This window comes from Nilaparvata lugens, chromosome 14, assembly GCF_014356525.2.
Source record: "Nilaparvata lugens isolate BPH chromosome 14, ASM1435652v1, whole genome shotgun sequence".
Classification (NCBI taxonomy): domain Eukaryota; kingdom Metazoa; phylum Arthropoda; class Insecta; order Hemiptera; family Delphacidae; genus Nilaparvata; species Nilaparvata lugens.
The window spans coordinates 9,399,975-9,412,444 of record NC_052517.1 but is presented as its reverse complement, the minus strand read 5'-3'; the positions used below and the strand labels follow the sequence as shown (position 1 = coordinate 9,412,444).

Below are 12,470 nucleotides of genomic sequence, written 5' to 3'. Positions count from 1 at the left end.
TGATCTTATATTATTATCTATTATCGATCCTATTACTTCTTTAGGGAGAGAGCACTCAGGAAGGGCTACTAGTTCAACCTTCTGTTGTTTATAACAATATCATCTTGCTGCATGTATCAGATTTATTTTGCTTTCTGATCCCACAAAATTCATAGTTCTGATTGACCAATCTTCATTCATTTGAGCTACTATAGTTTTCATTACATATAATTTATTTAGTATTTATTACATAGAATACTAGTTCAACCTACTGTTGTTTATACTAATATCATATCTGCTGCGCATTATTAGATTCATTTTTCTTTCTGAACCCACGAAATTCATAGTTCTTATTGACCAATATTTATCGATTTATTTGTGACAGATTGAATTATTGAGCTGAAATTATTAGTCCTTGGCTTGATTTCCTTACTTGAGCCCCATTAAATCATTAATTCTAATGGCTTCAACTTCAATCATCAATCTATATGATCAATCGAATAACGAATTTTGTCTCTAATCTTCCATTTTGTTCTGTTTGAGTGAACTTCACTGGTAACTAAAGTTTTGATTATAAAGTTGATTTTATTATTATAGACTTTATTCATTACTATTTTGAATTTATTCATTTCTTTAGTCTATTGAGTTGTCCAAAGTTTGGAAAGTACCTATTATTGTTGGAAAGCCACTCGCCAACCATTTTACAATTTTTTAAGACCGTTGATATGGCCTATACTGCACGGCCAATGCCCCGAGATCGATCTTAGTATTTTGTGTTTAGATTTAAGAATATTTATATTTTGAGTTTGTCATGTTGTCACTTGTTCCTCTTTGATTTTGTGGGATGAATTTGTTAATACTATTGTTGCCATATTCTGTGTTGAGATTTGGGAACACTTTTATTTTCATATTGTTGGGTTGTCACTTGTTCGTATTCGATTCCGTGGAAGAATCGGTGTTAAAATCTTCTTGTCGTCCTCACTGTATCCAACCAGCGTCCTGCACAGTCCAACCTCACCAGAAGAATAGAATTCTGGGAGTCATCGACCCCAGCCAATTACAAAGTAATTATTTCATAGGCCTACAAAGTAGTTGTGTCCTCATAAAAAGTATGAACTTTTGAGACTTATAAAATTCATAACTCACCCAAGTTGATAAGAACTCATGATGTCACCTTCAGCCATTAATGTACCCACTGGTTTTTTTCGTATCATGAAACAAGAATGAATGTTGAGTCTATAGTCAAATATAGGAGAACACAGCAATGCCTATTTCCTGCCATGTCACTGCCTACTATGGAAGACAGTTGATACTACTAAATCTGATGTAATACTCATTGTTCATTTTTTGTAAGATAATCAATAATATTTTTCTTTAATCATTTCAATATTTCTCTTAATTTTTTCATTAATAGTTAGGTTAGGTTTCTAAAGAAAAAATTTTTTCAATCATGAAGCAATGAATCTTCGTTGTACTTTCAACTTGAATATAAATATACTTAAAAATGTGAATATTACTTTTTTTTAGTGATAATAATATTACATTTCTCTTCTATGTTTGGTTTTGAAGCATCTAAATTTGAAAATCTACTTTGTGAGAATTCAAGAACTGGAAATTTTATGAAGTGAACAACTACAAGACTTAACTTATTTCGGACTTTGTGTAATCTCATCTAAATTTGAGAGAGGAATAGCACAATGTTACCTTATTTTCTCTCTTCCTATAGTTTTTGATGATGTACTTATTGTATGGATCAATAGAGGATCAATGAAAAGTTTCAATATTTTGTTGATTGATCAAAGAAATTGAAGATGATCTAGCAATGTTGCAGAGCTAACTGCTTTGTAGAGTGATAGACAAGGATAGCAGCATCATTCAGTCAAATACTGCCATTACAACGTGGACCTGACTATGGTACTGAACTTGGGAAAAATTCCAACTGTTTATGTTGAATACGGTACATATGAGAAGAAGAGATTCGATTTTTTTTCTTAAACTCCACGAATATTAGTGTCTATGAAAATAATTCACGTCAAATGAGATATGACGAGAATCTGCTTCGAATATGAAAGGTGATTGAGTCTCTGCTGTACAATCAAAGACTAAGTACAATTCTCTCAGTAAGTAGCTTTAAATATACAGAGTGAGTCATGATATGACTACCCTTATATGAGTATTTCACAAATAAATTATCCTGAAAGTTACAGTATTATATCTACAACAGTCTCAAACTTTTTGAAGGGTTCCCATTCATATTACATATGAGAACCCTTCATATATATTCCCATACATATTTTAAAAAGAGAAGGACAAAACTCTTGTCTTTCATTTTTTATTTTCTGATCACAACCTAATCGACGAGCTACTCCAAGAAACCAAAAAAAAAAAAAATAAAATAAAAAACAAGAGAAGAACAAAATTGAAAAGTTCATAGCACTGACATACATACACAACAAATCCAACAGAATTTCGAAAATCTGAGTATGAGGTGGCATTTTGAACAGAAAATAAAATCTACAAGCACATCAATAAGAGAGGGGAGATTCAAGACAACAAAAAACTCAAACCCCCAGGAGTATACAAGCTAAAATGCTATGAATGTGATAAATTCTATATCAGACAGACAGGTCGTTCTCTCAATCAAAGATAGAAGGAACATATCCAGGGTCTGGAAACAAAAACAGAATTTGCATTTGCCGACCAGCTAATTTTTCTTGTTTTAAAAAGGCCTCTCAAATGATGTGCCACACAATGGGTGTTTACATTTGAACTTTTCGAGTTAACCCTAAGTCACCCTCTTATGAGGGTTGGAATTCAGTTGTATGTCAAAAGGTGAAGTATTCAACCAGTAACTCATCCTAAAATCATATCTTCAACTTATGGAACAGTTCCCATACATATGACTCACTCTATATAGAGATTGGCCATTTTCTTGAGTATGAGAATATGGATTAGAGTACACCCGAGGAGATTTTCTTTCCATTTTTTTGATCGAATTCGACTTAGATATAAGATTTTGAGCCCCCTTGACAATTCAAGAACAATGAGCCATAGTGCGAGATAATCCAATCATTCTGTCAATATTTATGAGGATTTGTAATTTCCATCATTTAGGTGTTCTTATGTTGGCCCATCCACAAGGTTATACTGGAATTATTGAGTTCATTCAAGGGGTGTTTCTCATTGAAGTATAGTCTCAGACTATGGTCTCAAAAACCTCCAGTACTGTGTGAAATCTCAATGTGAGAACAATGAAGTTAATGATGACAGTTGGAGTTAAAAATAGGAAGTTCTCTAAAAACACGAGTAACATATAGGTAACATAATCAGGTGTAACTGGAAATCAATCTGAGATAGAATGGTCCATCTAATTTTAGGCTGTAGAGCACGAAGTTATGTCTGGAGAGATCTCAAATCATAAATTCAAATTGAGAAAATCAGAAAATATACTCCAGTCCATTAAAAACAGAAATACCTCCAAATCAAGTTTCTTGGAGAATTTGAATACTTTTTTAAAAATGATAAATTCTCGTGAAAATATTGTAAGTCTGAAGATTGAGAACTCTCAGGGCCGGTTTCCGAGCTCAGGATTTAGCTAAGTTCTAGACTTTGAACTTCTGGAGTCAGAAAATTTGCTTTCCGAAAAAGGTGTAGTCGCATTCCACGTTTGAATTAAATGTCGAAAAACTAGGAAACTGAACACAACATTGAATAAAGAGGAAATAGTGTGAAGTTTCAGCTATTTTGATTTATTTAGAGATGTTCCATTTCGTCAACGAAAAACATTTTGATTATAGAAATGAGAAAATGAAGTTTATCATGAATGGTGCAACAATGCCCCATTTCAGGAAGCCAATTTTCTGACTCCAGCTATTTCAAGTCTAGAGCTTAAATCCTGAGCTAGGAAACCGGCACTGAATCATTTGATTTTTTTCAAAATTTCATTATTATTGGATGAATGCAAGACTGATTCTTTTCTGTCCAATTAAGTGAAAATGGCAAACAATAAGATGAAACGAGAATCCATGGTTTTCTAAGACAGCCTGAGAAAAGCTCCTGGGCTTGAATATCATGTATTTGTGTTTTCAATTCAGCTCATTCTACAACACACAGAAATACTATGAGAAAACGCAATATACAATAAAACAATTACAATAACAGTAGCAATGAATATAGGCCTAACCCAATATTCTAAAATTATGTGGTGTGCTGGAAAAAGAGGGGAAAAATCATATAAAATTCAATACCTTGCCAACTATGGTTTTCATGTAATAGGAAGATGAGGTATAACAGAGAGGGAAAATGTTTAACAGAGAAGTTGAAGGAAGTAGGTAAGATATGCAGGGCTGAGGGAAGATATGATAGGGAGTGGAATAAGGATCCAGGAATAAGAAATTGAACATTATAAGCAAAAAATAATAGGGTTTAACTAAGTGATGAACTGAAAAATTATTAAATTATAAAATTAATTCAAATCATTATTTATTATACAATAAATCATTGTTTATTATAGTTCTCCAATAAATGAGTTGCTATTCAATTGTTTCAATATTAGTACCATATAATATCATGAGAATATTTGAATTGGATATTTAAGTTGTTATCCAGTATCATTTTGAGAAATAATCAGGGTGTTTCGAGTTTTTTTCCACCAAAAAACACATCACCTTTATACCTGGTTACTGGAATATTTTATGAAAAAAATTTTATATTTATTCAATTATTTATTGTTGATTAGCGCATTCCGAATTTTCAAAAATGCTTGAAGATGACAACGCCCATGATATTCCAAGTGAAATTTTAAGAGAATCTGAAATCCTGACTGCAAATCTTCTACCACTAAAATCAAGAGATGGTACGATAATGATTATTCTTTATTTTGTATTCTTTATTTATTTCGTCAGCAATACCTGTAGTGTGGCAAAAAATATCGTTCGCACCACGGGCAAAAATGTTTTTCTGGCTCTCAATCTTTTCTAGTCCTCGGCCTATGGCCTCGGATTTGAAAACCGATTTCGAGCCGGAAAAATCTCATTTTCTGCTCTAGGTGCGAAATATACTATAAAATTACAAAGCTTAATACTTTTTTCTGCTTCGTACCTCCTTCTTCTCTCTCTCATCTACCTCCTCCTCCTTCTTTCACTCCTCCTCCTCCTCCACGATCAACCCACTTCAATGACACTCACATCTTTTCTAGTCCCTGGCCTCGGACTTGAAAACTGATTTCGAGCCGGAAAAATCTAATTTTCTGCTCTAGGTGCGAAATATACTATTTTATACGTAAAAAAGATGTGAGAAAGTAAAAGTAAAATTGAAAACGTTTTTTTCACGTGGAATTCATGTGAAAATATCGAGGTGGAAAAGTCATGAAATTCATAAAGTGATTTTCACATAGTATTTTCATATGTGAAAAACGTTAAAATGTAGTCATTGAAAAACGTTATTTTCACGTTTTTACTCTCCTTGTCCTATTACCATGAGTAAGGAAAGAATTGCTTGTCAAAAACTGGGTTTCTCGCGATTTTCTCGAAAACGGCTCCAATGATTTTTGATCAAATTTATACCTAGAGAGGTATGGAATGAGGATAAACGTCAGGAAGACAAAGTGCATGAGAATTGGTGCAGGGAAAGCAAGAATGGGGAATGCTGTACTGGAGGGTGAACAGTTGGAACAGGTATCATCTTTCAAGTATTTAGGAAGCATAATGGAAGAGGATATGAAACGCAACAAAGAAATCAAAGTAAGAATTGCTATGGCAAAAACAGCATTCAATAAGAAAAAGAGAATTCTTTGTAGCCAACTGGACAAGACACTAAGGAAAAGGCTAATAAAGTGCTATGTTTGGAGTGTGGCACTGTATGGTGCAGAAACTTGGACGCTGAGAAAGGAGAATAAGAGGAGGCTTGAGGCATTGGAAATGTGGATATGGAGAAGGATGGAGGGGATCAGTTGGAGGGATAAAGTTACAAACGAGGTGGTGTTGAGGAGGGTTGGGGAAAGAAGGAGTCTGCTGGATGTGATAAAGGGAAGAAAGAGGAGATGGCTGGGATGGCAATGCTTGTTGGTGGATGCCATGGAGGGGACCATTCAGGGAAGAAGAGGAAGAGGGAGAAGAAGATACAAAATGTTGGACGACATCAAGGAGGGGATGAGCTACTATGCAACGGAGCGTCTGGCAGAGAATAGAAGAGAGTGGAGGGCTGCTGCCATATAGAAGGACCTGCTTACGAGCAGAAAACTACAGACAGACAGACATACCTAAAATAGTCATTGATAAGCTCTATCATTTACCACAAGTCTCATGTCTGTAAAAATTTCAGGAGCTGCGCCCCATCTATGCGAAGTTTGATTTTAGATTCCCAATTATCAGGCTTCAGATACAGTTTGAAAAAAAAATCAAGTTGAAAAGATTGAACATGAAAATCTCTACAATAATGTTCAGTAACATTTTCACCTAAAATGTAAAATAAGCTCGATGTTCGAGAAAAAAAGATTATTAAATTGCAAACTGTTGGCAACTGTTGATTCTATTGGATCATTCACTATGAAGAGATAGCAGACTTCGTGTGCCTGCAGCGTTATTGTCCTGTCAACAGATGGCTTAGATCTTTAAATAGTAGACTTGAGTTGTGCGGGAACACTAGCGTCAGGTGATCAATTTTTATAACGGCAAGGAAAGTTGTGAGTGCACCACACCAAATTTTTTTCTTGTAAAAAAGAGTGACATTTTGTATGTAAAGATCACGTGAATGAAACGTGAAAAAGTAATTTTTTTGTTTTACTAACATTAAAAATGTCGGAAGAAAATCTGATTTTTCCGTTTGTGTGCTATCTGGGATTATGATACTGGATAACAACTTAAATAGGTACCCAATTCAAATAAGTTCTTGATATGCTATGGATGAATACTACTGGAATCCTTTTCTCCAACGGTATTTCCGATAAGAGGAAAAATTATTGGAAATATAAAAAATGTCGGAGAACGTAATCTGTCTATCTTTGGATAATTTCCATTTTCTCTTCAATGATGCATACATACGAATGATATAGTAGTAATTTTGCAGAGACGATGAATTCTCCACATTCCAGCCTGAAATATTTTTGAAGCATTAATGATCTCGTTGATAGTGATTTGAGGTTCTTTGTGAAGGTAATGAAAGGTAAGGATATAGGCTAGTAGAAAAACAATAAAAATCCCAATTTCAAGTGAGTCAAGTGCAGCTCTTACCAAAACGAACTGCCATTCCATCAAGTAAAATATATTTGACTTCAATAATTTGAAGAATATCGTTTCCGTTCCTCTCCTTGAATCTGATGAATTCAACGCCATCATATGTCTCGATATAGTGGATTGGTGCATCAGTTATTGTTATGAAATTCATTACTCTAAAGAAATTCACACTCTGTTGAGGAAACATGATTTGTTATAATTTATGATTAATTTGAGTATCAAAGAAGTAAGTTGATAGATGAAATCCTGGAAGACTTTATCAATACAAAAATAACAAAAACTAAACTTAAGTTAATAAAGGGATGGGTGGAAATAGACTATTACTTTAAAATTCCCAATTGATGGACAGAATATATTTTTCAATTTTTCTTGAATACTCCATGTTTATGTTATCAATAATGATTGTTGAAGTATGCGAATGTCCTCCAATCTATTTTGAAATTCTACTGCTATTCAAAATATTTAGAGTAACTTGGTTATATCATGTATGATTAATTATATTACACTAAGTACGATTTTTTCTCATTCGTCTATCTGTGTTGCACTGGTCTGGATTATATTATAAAGAGCTGTATTAATTCTGAAATCATGTTAAAATATAGGTAAGAGATGTTTTGAACTCGTGGCTAGAGCACAAGATTCCTTTTTCTAGCCACGCCAATTATTCAACTACAAATTATTTATTCATTTTCATGTGAAACTGTTGTTAATTGGTGAATGAAATTTGATTTGATTTAGTGAATATATTCGAACCGCAGTGTTTATTGTGCATTGGATGATGGGTGGATTTGGAATTTACAATTTGAAGCTCAGATTTTGCAGGCTGGATACAGAGATGTCTTCTGAGGACATAGGCCAAAATAGTATTGGATCATTGCATGAATGTTTTTTTTTTTTTTTGTTGGCTTATGATAAATACAGAGTGTCCCACGAGAGATGTAAGAAGACCATAGATTCTACATTAAAGTTGCAACAAATAATGTCCAGTAAAATTTTCTTATATTTGACCTTGATTTTCGAGATATTTTGATACTTTGATATTTTTGAAAAACGTCAACTGAAAGTCTATCAGTCAAAATGTAATTCCAAGGACTTGGTTGGGAAGAGGAAGAAATCTCCAATAGAGTTCATATAATTTGTTCCTTTATTTCACGTTTGTGAACTTCTCGTGAGTGTTTAAACTGTTTAAAATTTGGCTTTGAACTCGACGAATATGTACTTTTTTCAACTTTGAACGCTCATAAAAAGTTCAAAAACGTCAAACAAAGGAAAACATCATATGAATCTTGTTGAAAATTTCTTCCTCTTTCCAACCACGTCCTTGAAATTACATTTTGAATAGTTTCATAGTTAATAATATCTCAAAAAATGAATATATCTCAAAAACTGAAGTCGATATGAGAAAATTTTACAAGACATTTTCTTGTAAAAAATTCAATATGGAATTCATGGTGTTTGGCTGTCACACCTTTCGTGGGACACATCTGTATATGTATCTATTTAGCATATGGCAGATACACAACATATGTATGGCATATTTCAATTTTCAATTCAAAAATTAATTTATTCCACACAAAATATTATTACAAAACATTGTACCGGCTGAAAATACAAAAATAATAATAAAAATCCACCATGAAGAACAAATTATTTCAACATTTACTTTTTTGCTTTAGAGGACAAGAACATATAAAGTGAATTGAAGATGGGCACACCTAGGCATAAGCCCTATTGGAGTGCACTTCTCTTAAGATAAAAATCTGGTGTGGCGCATTCACACAACTTTCCTTGCCGTTATGAAAATTGATCACCTGACGCTAGTGTTCCCGCGCATCTTAAGTCTACTATTCAAAGATTTGAGCCAGCTGGTGACAGGGCAATAACGCTGGAGACACACATAAGGTCTGCTATCTCTTCATAGTGAATCATTCAATAGAATCAACAATAATTTGCAATTGAATAATCACATTTTCTCGAATTTAAAGCTTATTTTCAATTTTAGGTGAAAATATTACCAAACATTAATTGTAGAGATTTTCATGCTCAATCTACTCCACTTGATTTTTTTTTTTGTTTCAATTGTATCTGAAGCCTGATAATTGGGAATCTATCTGCATTGATGGGGCGGAGCTCCTGAAATTTTTACAGATATGGGACTTGTGGCAGTTGATAGAGCTTATTGATGAATATTTTAGGTATGAATTTCATCAAATTCGTTGGAGCCGTTCCCGAGAAAATCACGAAAAACCCTGTTTTTGCCATTTTAGCCGCCATCTTGAAATGCATTTGATTGAAATTGTTCGTGTCGGATCCTTATAGTGAAATGACCTTAAGTTCCAAATTTCAAGTCATTCCGTTAATTGGGAGATGAGATATTGTGTACAAATACGCACATACACTCATACACACACACCCACACACACCACACACACACACACACACACACACACACACACACACACACAACACACACACACACACACACACAACACACACACACACCACACACACACACACACACACACACACACACACACACACACACACACCACACACAACACACACACACACACACACACACACACACCCACACACACACACACACACACACCACACACACACACACACCCACACACACACACACACACACACACATACAGACCAATACACAAAAACCAGTTTTTTGGGGACCTTGAAACGTATAGAAATTTAGAAATTGGGGTACCTTAATTTTTTTCGGAAAGCAATACTTTCCTTACTTATGGTAATAGGGCAAGGAAAGTAAAAATAATTTAAAGACTCAACATATAGAGCTCATGAGTCATATATGACTACATACACTATATAGTCCAGTCGAATGGTCGTTTTTCAGGAAACAGCCCCGATAGAATTTTTCTGGACTGTTCTATATGTATTTTGGGGCGCTGAATTCGAATCCGAAATTTGCTGACATGCCAGAGTTAGAGTTGCTGACTTCTTTTCGAATTTCTCATTCAATTTCGAAAACCTTGAATTTCTCAAGAAAAATTATTCCTGACAAAATTGAAGAAACTAGAATTTCCAATAAATTGAGTTGTCGCGCAGAACTCTACCGTTTTTGTTCCGGAGCTACGAATTTTCAAAAATTTTCAAAATTTTCAAAAAACTTTCACCCTATACAACTTGGATATTCCACTAGAAACGATGAAAAACCACACATCATATGAAAGAGCAATCAATTCTAAACAGGATAACTTGGGAATTTACAAATTTAGTGGAGGCTGACGGGGGGACACCCGAAAAAAGGAAACAAATAATTCAGTAAGAATACAAATTTTTCATTATAATACCTTTTCTAGGCCTTCCTAACAAAAAAAACATATTTCGGCTAAAATCATCAGGAAAGGGTTATTTTCTATGAAAATCACCCGTTAGATACACTTGATTCCATTATTTCCGGGTGGGGGTCACCCATAAGGATACGTCAAGGATCAAAACTTTTAACACTTATAACTGTTGACAGATAGGTCGGATCTTCTTATTCTACAGCTCATTCCTCTCAGTTTGTCAAGGCGGTTCGACATCATGTATCATAACTTGAATTTGATGAAAAAATGAAAATTTCCTCTTTTAGTGTATTTTAGCCTATATTTAAATACACAGAGAAATGCCCTTCTATATTCAAAACTGTGTATCTCGGTAACCCGGAATGATAAAAAACGGTATTTGGTCTTGATTTGAAGAACAGAACCTCCTCTTACATGTGCGGTGAATGAATTATTTGTAAAAATATAAAAAAAACGAAATTTTTCAGAATTTTTTTTCAACTTAAATTTTATTTTTTTGTGTTTTAATAGGTGAAAAATACTAAAGTATAGCTTAAAATCATTGTGATTTTTTTCATTTAGGTTAGGCAATATCTACCGGTGGCGCACGGAGCCTAAAATTCGCCAAAATATAGAAAAAATCACATTTTCCACAGACATAACTTGAGCATTTTCAATCAATGTGGGCTACTTAAAGACAAGTTTGAAGAGCCTGATACAATATGATGAGTGAGTATAGAAAAACGAGCTTGGTACATTGTTTTTATTTCACAAATTGTAGAATACAAGAAACTGTTGAATGTTATTGGACAATAAAAACTGAAATAGAAAATGAAGCAAAACTAAATTTTCAAAACTGTCCAATTTTATGTCAAGAATCAAATTCATATGTTTAGAAATACATATTTCCTTCAATGGAAGAAAAGACGATACTTTGGTGATAGAGCAGGCCCACTTGAAACAGTATCGTAGAGTCTAAAAGAAGAGCACTACTCCCTTATTCAAGAACTCAGCTCACTCTACATGGTCATGTTACTCCAAACTCTGGAAGCTCAGAAGAAATCGTTAAATCTGTTATTTCTTATCTATCTTAACATGAAATATCTCTTGAAAACTTGATTGTGATTGGCTGCGATGGTACTGCAGTCAATACAGGTTTGAAATCTGGTTTGATACGCCGATTAGAGCTATTTTTGAGATGACCTCTACAATGGGAAATTTGTCTCATACACTTGAATGAGTTGCCGTTTCGGCATTTATTTGAACACTTTGACGGCATAACAACGGGGCCTACTTCCTCTAAGGGCCAATCGGTGAAAAGTTATCTAACTGTGAAAAGTTCCCAGTAGTTGCCTTCCAGATCATTGACTGTGAAATCCATGAAAAAGACAGACAAGTAGTACTCAGTAAGGATCAGCAATATTTACTTGATGTTTCTAGTGCAATTAAATCAGATATTTGTGAAGAAGATTTGGCTGCTTGAGATCCAGACACTTATCTCATTCTAGGTGGTTGACAAAAGCCTACAGGACCCTCAGACTCTACGTAAGTGAAGTAAGCCCCTCACCTGAACTAAAAAAACTCGTTCTATTTGTGCTACCGCTAATATATGCCAATGTGGTTTGCAATAGAAAAAGTAGACTATTCACTGACGGTCCAAAACGTGTGTACCAAACCATAAAATCAACAAGGTATCTACCAAAAGACCTGCTTTACTTTGTTGATCCTGTAATCGAGAGAAACTGTTTTTTTGCACACCCTGAACACATATTGGCAATGACTCAGGATAACAGGAAACATATAAGAGAGCTCGGATTCCGGAGAATTCCATAGTCAAGGCAGGTCGATGAGAGAAGGAAAGCCATAAGAACATTTACCCCTCCAAAATCAACTTTTGTGCACAAGACTACTTTGAATTAATCAACTGGATGGACTCCAATCTCACACTTCCATC

General features: G+C 34.3%; 1 protein-coding gene across 1 annotated transcript in view; it reads right to left on the bottom strand.

Annotated features, from left to right (window-relative positions):
- Nucleotides 1-12,470, bottom strand: part of LOC120354269 — a 56,634-nt gene that overhangs the window by 18,178 nt on the left and 25,986 nt on the right. The window contains exons 4-5 of the mRNA XM_039441164.1: nucleotides 7,209-7,383; nucleotides 1,126-1,174 (exon numbers count right to left, since the gene is read on the bottom strand). Coding sequence (XP_039297098.1) covers nucleotides 1,126-1,174; nucleotides 7,209-7,383 — 224 coding nt within the window. The remainder of the gene's footprint in view (nucleotides 1-1,125; nucleotides 1,175-7,208; nucleotides 7,384-12,470) is intronic.